Consider the following 16,893-nt stretch of genomic DNA (forward strand, 5'->3'; position numbering starts at 1 on the left):
TGGGATGGGGGTGGAAAACTGTGCCCAAATAAATTTGTTAAGTCTCTAAGATGCCACAAGGACTCCTCGTTTTTGTGAGAATTCTGTATATCAACAGATGATTTACTAAGGCTTAGTCTACACCACAAAGTTTTGCCAGCATAGGTAAGTTGGCTAGAAGTGTGGGAGGAAAAATCATACCACCAGCTGACATAGCTATGTTGGTAAAAACCCCAGTGTAGATGCAACTATGCCAACATGAGTGCTTCTGTTGACATAACTAGTGTCATCAGGGAAGTGGTGTTACTATGCCAGCGGAAAAACTCCTTCTATTGTATACGCTGTATATACACTAGAGGGCTCTGCTGGCATAGCTTTACCAACAAAGCCTTTGTAGTGTAGACAAGCCCTTATTTATTTGGAGATGTATATTGATCCCCAGCACGATGGCATGGGGAGCCTAACTTCAAAGAAAATAATCAGCACAGTCTAACAGAATAAAACTGAATTTTCTTTTTGTTAATAACTCACCCCATTCTCTATTTTATTCCAAAGGAAAACCAAAAGTTTGATTTAACAAACAAAACACATCTGAAAAGCACTGTAAACTGATCATCTACCTCTTGAAAGACCACTAGAGGGAGCAGATTTTACCAACAGTCCACCGAGGATACCTCACCACTAACGAAAGTGTAAACCCAGAGATAGCAACACAACAGATCTTAATTTCTGTATTAGGGTTTCATTAGAGGGAATCTCTCAGAAAACTAGTTGAATTATCAGTGTAAGCAAAAAAGCAAAACAATGCATCGTGTAGCAGATCTATATGTTCTTTATTTTCTGTTGTTTATAATGTATAAAATAACCTCTTTTCAATATTGCCATTTTTCTTTTAGCAAATGTGATTTTTCCCTTCTATTTTTCTTTTGTTTACCTCTTTTTTTCATATTAGCGTCCATGCACATAGCATGTACGAGGGAGTGGGGTTTCTTAATTAACTAGTATGTCCTTCTTCCACAGAATTACAGAAAAATTATTGGGTCAACGTAAGCAGTGTCTCTTTTTGGTTTATTTTACTTTAATTTGTTGGTGACAGTGGTAGTTATTTAACAGGGACATGGACACCATCAGTTGAAAAATAACCCCATTTCTGTCAAATTTTGACCTTTTGTTACAAGTAACATTTAAAATTACTAGAACTGAAAGAGAATGGAGAAAAATATTTTTCTGTTTTCTCCTTCCATCACATTTGTTTACTTTCTGAAATTAACAATATCTTTGTGTGTGTGTGTACCAGTTTCAACATTTTTCCAGTATAGTCAATTCACCTGTTGCTTGTGTGGGTCTTTCACAAAGCAACAGGGGAGAGAGAAACATTTTTAAAAGTAGGAAAATGTGATTGTAAAACCACACAGATGTAGTACTTGCAACTACTTTTAACTCATTTCTTGAAATTAACTAGATTTCAAGTTGACAGTGGCACTGTAAGATGAGAAATATAAATTCTGGAGCAAAGGTTATAAGGAGACTGAATTCAGGGCCAACATTTACTTGACAGTAAAACATCCCTTTAAAATGCCAGTGAACTTACCTCTCCCCCAGTGCAAGGAAAGGGACTTGAATATCTTGAAGTGCAAATTGCTCCTTTCTTTGTCACATCATCCTCTAGGCCAAAAGTTGCCGAACAGTTAGTGGAAAAATACTTGTAAGGCTTCCATGTTTTCCCAAAATCCTGGGACCGCTCCAGAACCATGGCTGCTGGCCTTGGTGACTTAAACACCATGATTATGTGAGTAAAGTAAAACTCAGCTTCCAAATCCAGCTGGATCCTCTCCTTGTGCACATCCTCAGCTGACTGCCACCATGTGCGAGGCAATCGGAAGGAAGAGTCGGCCATTGCAGAGGGCAGGTGAGCCAGATGGGTGTGAGCAGCATTGCATTTGTCACACTTGGGCTGCTTGCATGTCAGGTCCGCATTCTCACTATATGAACAGTAAAACTCGGTGGAGTTGCGTCCACATGTGGTATCTGTCCACAATCTTCGTCCATGGGCTAGGTTTCCCATTCGAGGGTTGCATGCTTTTTCGCAATGGGACCCAACTCCAACAACACTGCTCAGTCCTAGGTGAAGGAAAGTATGTGTTAATCTAAAGCAATTGATCTTTAACGGCATTGCTCTCAGACGCCTGCATTCAGGTTACCATGTGAAACAGCTCCCTGTGTAACCTTCACACAAGTGTAGCTAAATCCTGCACTGGCCAACACAGAGATCAAGAAGAGAAGCCCAGAGTCAGGGGCTGAAGGGAACTGCTGCAGACTAGGGCAGCCCTCAGGACTGCATCTGTTTCAGTGGCCAGAGAACACCTGGAGCACAGGCCTGCCCCAGCCATACTTCCTCCTGGTCCCAAAATGCCCCTGGCTATTCCACTGAGGGGCATTTACAACAGCCCTACAGCCCCTTTGCCTCAGCCTAGCTCCCTCTCCCTCTGCAGTGGATGCTACATTAAACCCAGGGGCAGTAGATGCCGCCTAAGGCTTAGTGTGGTAGATAAGGAACGCTCCAGGGTTCCCTGGAAACCACATGCAGGAAAAAGTCCTATTGGGTAGTTTCTAGGGAACCTTGAGGGTTTTTTAGTTACTACAATAAGCATTATGGAGCACTCCCTGGTAGGGCAGCCACCTCAGTTGGGAAAGGGAATATTCCCTTCTCTTGCTGTCCTGTGTTAGGGGAAACCAAGCTGCTTCCTGAGCTATCCCAGAAAACCCTGAGGATTTGAAGTGGGGCAGTGACCCTGTCTGAATACCCACAAAGATATATTGGTATCTCAGGGTATGGCCATACAACCCCTCTCCTCAAGACCCCAGAAAGAGACCCATCCCATCACAGGACAGGGAGGAGGCCATGAAGAAAGCAGTAAGTAGCGTGGAGGTTGGGTGGTGCTAGGGCTTACTGGGCAGATGAGATAGCTGAGTTCTGGGTAGGAGACAGGAAGGCGAGTTGTGGAGGGATATTCAAGCAAGGTGCTTCAGTATTCCTACTGAGCCTGGAGGTTGTTTGCATAGTAGGAACACTGAAGCATCCCCTCCCCAGGTGCTGCAGAGGTCAGGATTTAGCCGGTACACTGGTTCATATTTTGGAAGTTTGTCACTAATGGTGTGTAAAGAAAAAATTCCACTGTTGAAATGGTGCTGGCAAGTTGCCCTGTAATTTAGTCTACGTGGTTTTTGTTCAGGTTTGTCTAGAAGTCTTGTTGATTTAAAACTCATGCAATTACAGTGTCTACACGGAAAATAAAATCACCACAGGGGTTCAGTATGAAATCTTTAGCAAAGTTACAGTCATGGTTTAGTAATTTTTATTATAAACTTTCCACCTATTAATGAAGCTGACAGTCAGTCAGGAACTAGATTGTATTTTATGACCCATAGCCATTTAACTTAAAAAAAAATAAACAAAACAGCTCTGATGACTTGAAAATGGGCATGCCAAAATATTTGAGGTGCATAATGTGTTCTTTATCACTGGGCCAAACAAACACAATAAGCTTTATGCATTAACGATTATGGTTTCTTCTTGGTCTTTTTGCTAAGTTCAAGTGTCATTTTGGTTTACTATCCAATACATCCTCTATCTGGGGGCTATTACTGTTATTCAGCTTTGGTATATATTAGTTGCACTGGAGTTCTATCCTGCATTAGCAGAGGGGTAGATTTAATGATCTGATAAATTTTCCCTCACCCCCATTTCTAATACCAAGGATCTATGCAAGTTTTTTATACAGATTACTCAGAAAAGCTGTGGAACATTGTTTATAAAGCACTTACAAATGGGCAGATTGCATTGGCTAAAAATATCTTGGAAAGATTTTAATGACCAAAATACTCTGTGAAATAATGTATCCCCTACAGGGATAAGAAATTAAGTGCACTAAAAAGGACAGTTGCAGGCAAGAACTAAAATAAGACAGTCTCAGCTCACATTTACAAAATACACTTATGCCCATAACAGTGAATAAATACAACTGTAAAATTTACAGAACAACACTTATCCCTTATAGAGATCCTTTTCAAAGCACTGACCAAACATAAACTAATGGACACAGCTCTCCTGAGAGATAGGGAAGTAAGTATTTTACCATGTGCGTTATCAATTAGGCTTACCATGGGCTGACTTAATTTATGTGATGGCTGCTTTTTTGGATTCTTTAGCTACATTATTGTAGTGAAGTTACCTGTTAAATAAACAGGTGAACGTTTACGGTAGCACCCTCCACCATTACATTTAAAATTACTACCTCTAATAGCAAGCACTCTTGTGAAGAAATAAATATGTCAGTTCTCAGTCAGGACTCCAATACGATTTTTAATGAGTACCCATATTGATCAAGTGCTATCTTTGTGCTCAATATTGTATAGTATATAGAGGAAAACGTGGACTAAAATCATTGCCCTGCTAAAGTCAATGGGAATTCCAGTGGAGCCAGGATTTCACCTATAAGTTCTGCCCCAAGGATCTTACAGTAACTATTCAGATGCAAAAGCATTATACTTAAATTGACAAATGGATTAAAGTAAATAAAACACTTTCTGTAGTCCTTTGGTAGGCCTGTCTCTTCAGGGCTCTGTCCTGCAGAGCTCGTCCATGACGTGCTGAGCACACAACTCCCATTAAAGTCCATGGGAGGTGAGGATACTCAGAAGTGGTTAGCACCTGTTAGCATCAAAGCCTTATTTCTATACTCCCAGGGGCTTTGAATCAGGCCCATAGTTTTCATTCCTCATTTGGGAGTGGATCCTGCTCCCACTGGAGTCAATGGGGACAGGTTCAGGCTGTTGGAATTCACAAGCCATTGCCTCTTATATTGGGGGAAAAAACAAAACCTTTGAATAATAGGAGGGTTTTTTTTTTCAAATGAAAAAAATTAGAATGATGGATGCAGAGTGCTGCAATTTGTGAGATGTGACAGTTTTCTGGCTTACTGCTGTTTACCACAAGAATACAGCAAAATTGACAGACTGGAGCATAAAGATTTTCACACTGTCAGCCACAAACTCACGTCAGCTCTTCCATTACCAGAAAGAGGTGCGTCTCCATACCCCTTAATGGTTATGCTTAACCATATGCTATTTCATACTCTATATACTGTGCATACCACTGAACAGCAATCTTTAGTAATGGACAAGAGCACACAAGGTACACCATGACTCACCTGTAAAATATCCAGGCCTAACATATGCTTCCTGTTTAAGCATTTTTTCAGTTGACACACATGCCTAGTAACATTTCACTTACGCCCTTGCAATTGATTATATGATTTTTCTATAACAAGCTGATAATGCGGTTTGTTCAAAAAGAAAATCAGCCCATGGCTTGAAAACATTCCAAGAAAACATATAAACAGTTTATATAACACAATATTAAAGCCTAATTGTGAAGTGTTTTGAGATCCTTGTTAAGTACAAAGTGTTTATTATATTAAATACATTTGGCAAGGGTAGGAAAGGGGTTTAAAGCTTTGGTTTATCTGTGTGCTAGTTTTGCCATCAGTACTGTAAAGATAATTATAAGCATGACTAAAAACTTTATTTACTACATTGTGAATTCTGCTTTTCTCACTCCCCTCCAATACTGAAGTAATGGTTCCCACACCACGAGGATAACTGACACCAAGGCCTTGGCTACACTTACCAGCTAGTTCGACGGCTGGAAATCGAAGTTCTGGGTTCGACTTATCGCGTCTAGTCTGGACGCGATAAGTCGAACCCGGAAGTGCTTGCCGTCGACTGCGGTACTCCAGCTCGGCGAGAGGAGTACCGCGGAGTCGACGGGGGAGCCTGCCTGCCGCGTGTGGACCAAGGTAAGTTCGAACTAAGGTACTTCGACTTCAGCTACGTTATTCACGTAGCTGAAGTTGCGTACCTTAGTTCGAATTGGGGGGGGTAGTGTAGACCAAGCCCAAGATTGTTAGAGCTACATTATCTTGTAGATCTTAGCTGGTAAGACTCAGACTAAGCAGTAAGGAACAATCTCAGTGATACACTGTTGTACTATATGCTAACCAGATACCAAGGAGCTTCTAAATAAATAAGTCAGCCAAAGGGAGTGAATGAAAGCTATCTTATCTTTACTTCATGTAAAGGTGCTATGAGCAACATGAGCGTAGGCACTTTGCAGTGTCAGTGCTAAGGGTCAGTAAAGTCCAGGCATGTTTATCTTATTTGAGATCTTTAGATTGCTTTGCTTGTGCATAAACTTGAAGTAGCAGTTACTTCAGAAAGAATGCACGTGTCTGACTTTTCCCTCAGAGTCAGATGTGATAAAGGGATAGCTCATAGAAATTATAGCTGGAAAACACTTATCAGGACACCCACTCCATCGCCTACCAGGGCAGCTACAATGGACTGTTTGGTGCTTTGCCCAGTCTAATTCTGGCTGTCTCACATGGTGAGCTTCCTAAACTTTCAGTGTCAAGAAGCTTTTCTTGCTGTTTTGTTTAAATATTCCTTTTTTCACTTTCATTCTCATTACCTCCTAGTTATATCCCTCTCCAAACTATTCCAGACAGTCACCATGTCCCCTCTAAGATGTTGCTTAGCCAGTCTGTACCTACAGTATTTAGCCGTTGAAAACTCCCCTTACTGCTGAGGCTGAGGAGATGGACACAAGACTGCTGGTGTGCGTCTGCAGTGTTGGATGGGAAGCAGTGTGACAAGCTGCCCCATATGGAATTTAATTTGCATTCCTGAAAATAAATTCTGGGAAAACGAGAACTGACTTGGGAAATACGCCCATAGTATGTCCAGGAACTAGTGGGAAAGGAAAGTGAAAAAGAGAGAGAAAGGTGACTTGAACATAGAACATTTTACTGTTTGAGGACCCCTTTCTGAGGAATCAATAAAAACCCAAACAAAAGAACCTCAGGTGTGAATGCACACTTCTCAGAAACACTGACTGTTCCTGACCATAGAAGAGGCACTTTTTCCCTTTAGAGGCCATTCCAGCTATAGCTAAAATAATCCAAGCTCGTTATTCTCTTTCCTGCTAAGGAAGCTCCTGTTCCCTGTATCCATATGCAGAAAAAGGGCTGAGGTTAAAAAAGCAACTTAATGGCATTCACCAGTATGCTACATTGTCATCTTTCTTTCTTGGACGAACTGCGCCTTCCTGATGTCTTCCCTGGCTCTCCCATTCCACTTGACTTTTCACACTCTCTTATGAACTTGTTAAAGAGCCGATCACATTTTTTTTTAAAAAAGCGAATGTTACATCTTTTCCTTGAGAGGCGGCTAAGGAACACTGAGATCCGAAACCTGTACAGGAAAAGTCTAAGAGTGTCTGTTCATATACACGGTGGTGTACATTGCAAGTAAAACTCTTCTTTGTTCGTTCTGAAAATGATAATCGGGCTAGAAAGATAAACTTTGATCGTTAAGGGTAAATACTGCCCTTAACCAGCGGCTTACATATACTGCTGTAGAAGGAGGAAGATAGGGAATATGAAGCGATTTCATAGTCTGAAACTGTGTTCCCCAGCAGCTTTATTCCTTTCTAGAGGTTAAGGATGGGGGAGAAGGTTTAGAAGGAATGAAAATACATCAAGACCCACCTGCAGCTACAGCAGAGCAGCCCAGAAGTGCAATGAGCCAGACCCAGCTCTCCATGGCCAAACTCCTGGTCAAAGTGCATGAATCAAGGAGGAGGACCAGGAGCCTGGAATCTCTTCTGCACATGAAGAAGGTTCTCCAGAGCAAATCCTTCCCGGCAGGTCATTCATTCGCCACTCACTGGCGTGCTAAGGGCAGGAGGGAGGCTCCAGCCCCCGAGTCTCCCCCGGGGAGTGACATCGCGGGACAGCTGGTGGCTCCTCCAGCCCCCGGGGAGCCGCGTGCCTCGCTGAGAACATTTCACTTCCCCGCGGGGACCCGCCGGGCTCCTGCTGCTCCCGTGCAGGGCATGGCAAGCCGAACTCTCCCGACCTTTCACTTCCCGGCCGCCGCCGCCTCCTGCGGCTGCTTCCTCCTAAGGGGCACTTGCAGGAGGTGCATTTTATTGCATCGGTCCCGATCTCTGTGTCTGTGGCGCCCGGGCCCCCTCCCGCGCTGGCTATCCCCTCCGTTGACAGCCCCTGGCTCCGCAGGCTGCAGCCTCGCCGTACTGCAGCGGGAGCACGGAGCCAGCCAGCGCGAAGAGACTGGCTGCCGCTCCAGGGGGCTGGGGGTTGACACCGCCCCCAGCCACATCTCCTCCAGCGCAGCTACCGGCGCCCGCTACCACCCCGCCTCCCTGTGTCCCCAGGAGCAGCCTCCCTCAGGCCGGGGGCGAGCGGCTAGCTCCGACTGCCCGCTGCTGGCGGGAGCGTTCCGGGGGGCACGGGCTCGCCCGCCTCAGACCCGAGCGTGCTCAGAGCCTCCTCAGTCAGATGGACAGGACAGCAACTGGGGGGGGGGGGGGCGGCCAGCCCCACTGCCCCAGCCTCCCCTGTCCTGCTCCGACCAGCGCTTCTTCCAGCCCCTCCGCCCCGCCCAGCTATTCCTGTTCTCCCCCTCAGCCCAGCTAACCCCCTGCTCCATGCCCAGCTAGTCCTGTTCTCCCCCGTCCAGCCCAGCTAGCCCCCTGCTCCCTGCCCAGCTAGTCCCTGTTCTCCCCACTCCAGCCCAGCTAGCCCCCTGCTCCCCTCCCCCCTCCAGCCCAGCTAGCCCCCTGCTCCCTGCCCAGCTAGTCCTGTTCTGCCCCCTCCAGCCCAGCTAGCCCCCTGCTCCCTGCCCAGCTAGTCCCTGTTCTCCCCACTCCAGCCCAGCTAGCCCCCTGCTCCCTGCCCAGCTAGTCCTGTTCTGCCCTCTCCAGCCCAGCTAGTCCCCTGCTCCCTGCCCAGCTAGTCCTGTTCTCCCCCCTCCAGCCCAGCTAGCCCTTCTCCCCTCCCCCCTCCAGCCCAGCTAGCCCCCCGCTCCCCACCCAGCTAGTCCTGTTCTCACCCTCCAGCCCAGCTAGTCCTCCTGTTCTCCCACCTCCAGCCAAGCTAGCCCCCTGATCCCTGCCCAGCTAGTCCTGTTCTCCCCGTTCCAGCCCAGCTAGCCCTTCTCCCCTTCCCCCTCCAGCCCAGCTAGCCCCCTGCTTCCCACCCAGCCCAGCTAGCTCTCCTGCCCTTCCCCCTTCCAGCCATCCCCTCTGCCACCCATTATCCTTCTTCCCTCTCAGCCAATAGCTCTCCCAACCATCTGTCTCCAGCTCAGTTATCCTTCCGACCTCCCTTCCTTCCTTCAGTCATTGCTACCTCCAGCCATTTTGCCCCAGCAATTTCCCTCTCCTATCCAGATCAGCCACCCCATTGCCACAGCCACCCCCTTCCCAATCAACCCCTCCTGCTTCCCAGCCCTTATCCCTTGCCCCCACCTCAGCCCCAGCCCCACAGCTCAGCCATTCTTTAGTCCTACATCCCTTGTGTCAAATGGCCCATGAAGCAGAGACAACTCACTTCCAGGCTCCCACCTGAACACCGCTGGGGCCTATTTGACATAAGGAGGGAGGAGGGCTGGATTGGAGACTGTGCTGCCCTGAAAGCCATTTGCTTGCTTGTGCTTTAAACACACCAGTGGTTCCCAAACTTCAACAACCTGTGAACCCCTTTCACTAAAATGTCAAGTCTCACGAACCCCCTCCTAAAAATGAATATTTCCAGGGATTTTCTCCTTTATCTGAGTATAAATTATAAAAGCAGTGATCTGGGAAATATAAAATTTGTTTTTATGACATGCATATTACACACTATTTATTATTTATTATTATTTATCATTACAGTATTTTTATTACATTATGAAAATGGCGACACTCTTCCAATATCGCACTTTTGTAGCTTGTATCACTTTGAATAAGCCTTTTATAAGACAAGGCTCCTATGTTTCATCAAGGAGTATCAGATCTGAAACATCATGAAGGTATTTAAGAAGCCAAGTCAAAGAGTTCCTCCTACACAAGCATTCAGGTCTTGAGCAGTCCAGGCAAACAATTCACATTACAACAAAGCTTAAACTTGTTCTTCATAATAATTAAAAAAAGCCCAAACAATACTAGCTGCCTATTTAATTTTAAAAACAGCAAAAAATATCCACCTCCCTTTCCATTTCTTATACCGAGTCTTGAAGTTTAAATCTCCTCAGTGTGATAGATAGGCTTGCTTTGACCTGCTTAGCTCGTGGAAGTCCAGTGGCTCCAGGCTGCTGGCCCCGTGCTGCCCGGGAGTCCCTAGGGACAGCTCTGTCCGCCATTAGGGAATTTTTTTCCGAGAACCCGCTGTAACATTTCACAAACCTCCAGGGGTTCACGAACCCCAGTTTGGAAACCACTGAAACACACACACATTCGTCACAATCCCTACACCAGAGTGACAATATAAAACAGTGCTCATCATAATACACCTGTATGTGATTCCCTTCATTCCACCCCCACATTTCACCTCCCCTTCTGCTAAGGGTGAACTAGAAATCATTAGGACCTTCTGTCTCCTCAGCAGCCACCAGTTGGATGAGACACAGAAGTCTGGATCCTGTCCTCTCAGAGAGGTGACAGTCAGTCTGCAGCACAGCACTGCAACTATCAAGTGGTAAGCACACAAGAGATTAGCCTGGTGGGTATGGGACAGTGAGTTCCTGTCTAGACACACACACATGCATACTGTACAAGTCTAACTGAGGGTTAAAGAAAATGACATCAGCGGTGGAAATGAGAAGCCTACTCTTGTGTTATGTAAATCTGCACTGAAAATTAGATATTCAAAAGCTATCAGCCTAGTTTGTATTACCGAAAAGAGATAATTGAATACTGGGGGAAAATGGTACAGTTCTACAACCATAATGGATTATAACAGGACTAGATACTCTCAGAGGGCATTTTGATAGCCTATACACATGAGAGGATTATAAAATCTATGATCAATGGAGCGATATTTATAAAGCATTTTTTAATCTGGGGGGGGGGAAGGTGAAAGGTAATCTAAATATGCATCCAAAGAAGTGAGGTTTTTACTCACGAAAGCTTATGCCCAAATAAATCTGTTAGTCTTTAAGGTGCCACCAGACTCTTTGTTGTTTTTGTAGATACAGACTAACACGGCTACCCCCTGATACTAAATATGAGAGCAGTTGTTTTAAAATAAAGTTATCCAAGTTCAAAGTGCAAAGAATAAAGGCTGAAAAAATTCATAACAGTTGCAACATGCTCACCTTCCAGGTTAGATTCAGATAAGGAAAAAAAGTGATTGTTCAGAAGCTTTCCCCGCTGGTTCTTTTAACCCTCCTGTGCTGAGAATGAACATCAGAAATTGCAACTTAAAAAGGTAATTATTTAAGAAAAAATACATATTTTGTTAAAAGCCATGGCTGGTGGGCTACAAGAATATTCCCCCATCCTCCACCATAAATGATGGGCCCAGAAAGCATCTCTATAGTCTGCAGCTTTCAACATAGTACACCACAACTATCCTCTTCCACTACACCACCCCAAATGTCCAGGCAAATGATATCCTACTTGTGTATTTCCTCTTCAAAGATCTATTCCATTCTACTAATGTTGAAAAACTAGAAAGGGTTCAGAAAGGAGCTACAAGAGTGATTCAAGGTCTGGAAAACATGCCTTACAGTGAGAGATTTAAGAACTCTATCTACTTAGTTTATCCAAGAGAAGGTTAAGAAATAGCTTGTTCATGAATGAGCTATAAGTAGCTACATGGTGAAGAGATTTCTGATAGTAGAGGCTCTTTAGCAGAAAAAGGCATAACAAGATTAAATGGTTGGAAGCTGAAGATCAAAATTTGCATCTAAATTTGTCTAACAGTGAGGGTGATTAACCATTGGAACCACTTTCCTAAGCACATGGTGGATTTTCCATCACTTTAAGTCTTTAAATCAAGACTGGAGACCTCTCCACATGTTATGCTCTAGTTTAAACAGAAGTTATACACTTGATTCAGGAATTACCAGGTGAGGCTCTATGACCTGTGGCATACAGGAGGTCAGACTACATGATCATAATAGTTCCTTCTGGTCTTAGAATCTATGAATTATATCATGGCAGATTAGTTCTAGGAAGGAAGGAAAAACCTTTGAAATTTACATGGTTCTACTGCATAATCTGTCAGAGTAACCAGAAACCAATGAAACAAGAAACATTTCCAGGGTTTCAATTACAGTTTCTCTCTTAATTTGATCACTGGCTAATTTGATCCTCCTTTTAAATTGATCTAAATGTCAGGAATAAAAAAAAAATCACCTCTGTATTTAAAAGTATAACCTCCACCCTTTTTTGGGTGCTAATGAGTAATGCAACTACTAGCTATGGAAAGTTGCTATTTGGGGGCCTGATCCTGCATGACTGAAGTTAATGAGAGTGTTGTCATTAATGTACATGGCAGGCCTTTAATGCATAAGGAAGCCAGAATCCTAAATAAGAGGTGTTTTCCCTGTGTTTTTTCTTCTCTGTGACATTAAGAGGACCACATCTAATGATTTTGTCATTGATTCACACATGGCAATGGACATTATTGGTGGTATAATATGCTAGACAAACTGTGATATGCACCCTGCTGGCCATGTTGGTAACAGGAGTGACTGCTTATTTCAGTTAAAGTGACAGAGACCGACTTGAAATAAAAAAGAGGAAGACTTTTTAATTATACAGAATCAAGAATAGTGGTTTGTTTGTTTTTTTAACCTAAGGTTGTATTTTCAATACTCATTTCTTTAACTGTGTAGTTGCTCCACATTGATTTTAAAAGATACCATTCCCTGTATAGGACTGAGACACTCAGTCCTGTACAGGGAGCGGCATCTTTTGAAATCAATGTCCTGCAAAAGTCATATAAAGAGGAAATATCAGAGGGATATGTAGTCAGTGTTGGGTCTAGACTCAATTAATTCCAAGAGTGCTAGGCGGCAGCAGAGGACATCTAGAAGGGAAAAGGCCAGCCCAAGAGCAGCCTCTCCTGGAATCTCTCTGTAATAATATATTTACTTGAAGTGTATTATTAAACACTTGATGTCTCTATGTACTGTTTAGATTTCCAGACAGGTTCCTGATAAACAAAGGAGACAAAACTGAATTTCAAGTTGTGTGGATGTCTGTTTGTTTGAGTCTGTAAGCAGTTGTTGTGTTTAATAAATGCCTCCTGTTTATGACAGACTGATTCCATATATTACGACACCCCACCCACTTCAACATAAGTGGATCATAGAGATCAAGCTTAAATAGTCCCCAAACTTGGGAAAAGCAGCAAAGAACTAACGTAGATGGTTTGGACCACAAGCACTGTCTATTTTTAAAATACTTAAGGAATCAACTTCAATAAGTTACTACCCCTGAAATGATTTTAAAAATCTACCACTAGAAGCTGCCAAATTAAAAAAAATAAACTGAAAAATATGTGGAAAGTCACAGTGACATATTTGACTGAGGATGAGGGTACAGGGGTGCTGGAACAATTTGTATAGTTTGGGTGCAGTGAACCATTGAACCAAATTGTAAACCCTGTATATGATGGAAACCACTTCAAGATGGGGGAGGGAGGGGGGGCTTCAGCAGCCATTCCCAGCACCCCTAGTTCCAGCACCTATGCCTGGATATAATTTAAGGATTGGAATTTTCATCAGCCAGTCAGATTTCATTTAAATTATTGTTAATAGGTTTGCACAAATGTAACTGGATGGCACTTAGTAAACAATTCTATTGATGATGCATAAGAAGGATTACTATTTTTATTTTGCAACAGAGGGTCCTGTGGCACCTTTAAGACTAACAGAAGTATTGGAGCATAAGCTTTCGTGGGTGAATGCCCACTTCATCAGACGCAAGTAATGGAAATTTCCAGAGGCAGGTATAAATCAGTATGGAGATAAGGAGGTTAGTTCAACAAGGGAGGGTGAGGTGCTCTGCTAGCAGTTGAAGTGTGAACATCAAGGGAGGAGAAACTGCTTCTGTAGTTGGATAGCCATTCACAGTCTTTGTTTAATCCTGATCTGATAGTGTCAAATTTGCAAATGAACTGGAGCTCAGCAGTTTCTCTGTGGAGTATGATCCTGAAGTTTTTTTTGCTGTAAGATGGCTACCTTAACATCTGATATTGTGTGGCCAGGGAGATTGAAGTGTTCTCCTACAGGTTTTTGTATATTGCCATTCCTGATATCTGACTTGTGTCCATTTATCCTCTTGCATAGTGATTGTCCAGTTTGGCCAATGTACATAGCAGAGGGGCATTGCTGGCACATGATGGCACATATAACATTGGTGGACGTGCAGGTCAATGAGCTGGTGATGTTGTAGCTAATCTGGTTAGGTCCTGTGATGGTGTTGCTGGTGTAGATATGTGGGCAGAGCTGGCATCGAGGTTTGTTGCATGGGTTGGTTCCTGAGTTAGAGTTGTTATGGTGCGGTGCATGGTTGCTGATGAGAATATGCTTAAGGTTGGCGGGTTTTCTGTGGGCGAGGACTGGCCTGCTTCCCAAGGTCTGTGAAAGTGAGGGATCATTGTCCAAAATGGGTTGTCGATCACTGATGATGCGTTGGAGAGCTGAGGACTGTAGGTGATGGCCAGTGGAGTTCTGTTGGTTTCTTTTTTGGGCCTGTCTTGTAGCAGGAGGCTTCTGGGTACACATCTGGCTCTGTTGATTTGTTTCTTTATTTCCTTGTGTGGGTATTGTAGTTTTGAGAATGCTGGTGAAGATCTTGTAGGTGCTGGTCTCTGTCCGAGGGGTTGGAGCAGATGCAGTTGTACCTCAGCGCTTGGCTGTAGACAATGGATCGTGTGGTGTGTCCGGGGTGGAAGCTGGAGGCATGAAGGTAGGCATAGCGGTCGGTGGGTTTTCGGTATAGGGTGGTGTTAATGTGGCCATTGCTTATTTGTACTGTGGTGTCTAGGAAGTGGACCTCCCATGTAGATTGGTCCAGGCTGAGGTTGATGGTGGGGTGGAAACTGTTGAAATCATGGTGGAATTCTTCTAGGGTCTCCTTCCCATGGGTCCAGATGATGAAGATGTCATCAATGTAGCGTAGGTAGAGAAGGGGCATGAATGGATGAGAGCTGAGGAAGCGTTGTTCCAGGTCAGCCATAAAAATGTTGGCATATTGTGGGGCCATGCGGGTGCCCATAGCGGTGCCACTGGTCTGGAGGTATATATTGTCACCAAATTTGAAATAATTGTGCGTGAGGATAAAGTCACAGAGCTCAGCAACAAGTTGTGCTGTGTCATCATCAGGGATACTGTTCCTGACAGCTTGTATTCCATCTGTGTGTGGGATGTTTGTGTAGAGAGCCTCTACATCCATGGTGGCTAGGATGGTGTTTTCTGGGAGTTCACCAATGCATTGTAGTTTTCTCAGGAAATCAGTGGTGTCACGGAGATAGCTGGGAGTGCTGGTGGCGTAGGGTCTGAGTAGGGAGTCCACATATCCAGACAGTCCTTCAGTGAGAGTGCCAATGCCCGAGATGATGGGGCGTCCAGGATTTCCAGGTTTGTGGATCTTGGGTAGTAGATAGAATAACCCCAGTCGGGGCTCTAAGGCTATGTTGATTTGTTCCTGTGTTAGTGTAGGGAGTGTCCTGAGTAGATGGTGCAGTCAGGGCCGGCTCTAGGATTTTTGCTGCCCCAAGCAAAAACTATTTTGGCCGCCCTCCCCCCCCGTTTTTTTTCTTACCCCACCCCCCAGCCCCGCCTCAACTCCGCCCCTTCCCCAAATCCCCAGCCCTGCCTCCTCCCCCCAGGCTCTCAAGCCTAGGAGGGAGGGAGGGAGAGGGAGAAGCTGCGCGTGCGCCGTGGCCACTCGGGGTCTCACCCTCCCTCCCAGGCTCTCAAACCTGGGAGGGAGGGGGAGATCCCGAGCGGCTGCGGCGCGCGAAACAGCTGATTCGCATGCCGCTGCTCCCCCTCCCTCCCAGGCTCTCAAACCCGGGAGGGAGGGGGAGATCCCGAGCGGCTGTGGTGCGCGAATCAGCTGTTTCCCTCCCGGGTTTGAGAGCCTGGGAGGGAGGGGGAGCAGCGGCGCGCGAGCGGCAGCAGCGGAGGTGAGTTAGGGCGGCTGGGGCACATTTTTAGGGGCGGCATGGCCCGCGCCAGAATGCTGCCCCTAAAAATGTGCCGCCCCAAGCACCAGCTTGTTTTGCTGGTGCCTAGAGCTGGCCCTGGGTGCAGTTTCTTAGTGTATTCCTCAGTGGAATCTGAGGAAAGTGGCCTGTAGAATTTGGTATTGGAGAGTTGTCTGGCAGCCTCCTTCTGGTAGTCAGACCTGTTCATGATGACAACAGCACCTCCTTTATCAGCCTCTTTGATGATGATGTCAGGGTGGTTTCTGAGGCTGTGGATGGCATTGCATTCTGCATGACTATTTTTATTTTGTAATATTGCAGTATTCCTCAAATGTGCTAGACACTGTACATGCTCATAGGAAGACTTAGCCCCAGTTCCCAGTCTTTCAATTTAATAGAATCCAGCTCACTGTCTCTCAGTTGTGTTGGTCTGCAGGGTCAGCAAAAGTAAAATAAACCAAAACCAAACCAAAAAGAATAAAGTCTTATTTTGGCCAGCAAATAAGACTGAGTAAGCACAGAGAATTTATTTGGTCAGTTAGGATGGTACCATTTTCCATAGTCACTTTCTGGATTACTACCACTCTTCAAGTATCAGAGGGGTAGCTGTGTTAGTCTGAATCTGTAAAAAGCAACAGAGGGTCCTGTGGCACCTTTGAGACTAACAGAAGTATTGGGAGCATAAGCTTTCGTGGGTAAGAACCTCACTTCTTCAGATGCAAGTAATGGAAATCTCCAGAGGCAGGTATAAATCAGTATGGAGATAACGAGGTTAGTTCAATCAGGGAGGGTGAGGTGCTCTGCTAGCAGTTGAGGTGTGAACACCAAGGGAGGAGAAACTGCTTCT

General features: G+C 44.9%; 1 protein-coding gene across 5 annotated transcripts in view; it reads right to left on the reverse strand.

The window, feature by feature from the left end:
* Positions 1-16,893, reverse strand: part of NTN4 (netrin 4) — a 151,879-nt gene that overhangs the window by 103,186 nt on the left and 31,800 nt on the right. The window contains exons 1-2 of one of the 5 annotated variants that reach the window (XM_034773038.1): positions 7,587-8,300; positions 1,571-2,100 (exon numbers count right to left, since the gene is read on the reverse strand). In XM_034773038.1, the coding sequence (XP_034628929.1) occupies positions 1,571-2,100; positions 7,587-7,710 (654 nt within the window). In that variant the 5' untranslated portion in view covers positions 7,711-8,300. Of the gene's footprint in view, positions 1-1,570; positions 2,101-7,586; positions 8,306-16,893 lie in introns of those variants that run through there. The other 4 variants (XM_034773032.1, XM_034773057.1, XM_034773048.1 and 1 more) reach the window with 4 other exon arrangements.

Source organism: Trachemys scripta, chromosome 1 (assembly GCF_013100865.1).
Source record: "Trachemys scripta elegans isolate TJP31775 chromosome 1, CAS_Tse_1.0, whole genome shotgun sequence".
In the NCBI taxonomy this organism is placed as follows: Eukaryota; Metazoa; Chordata; order Testudines; family Emydidae; genus Trachemys; species Trachemys scripta.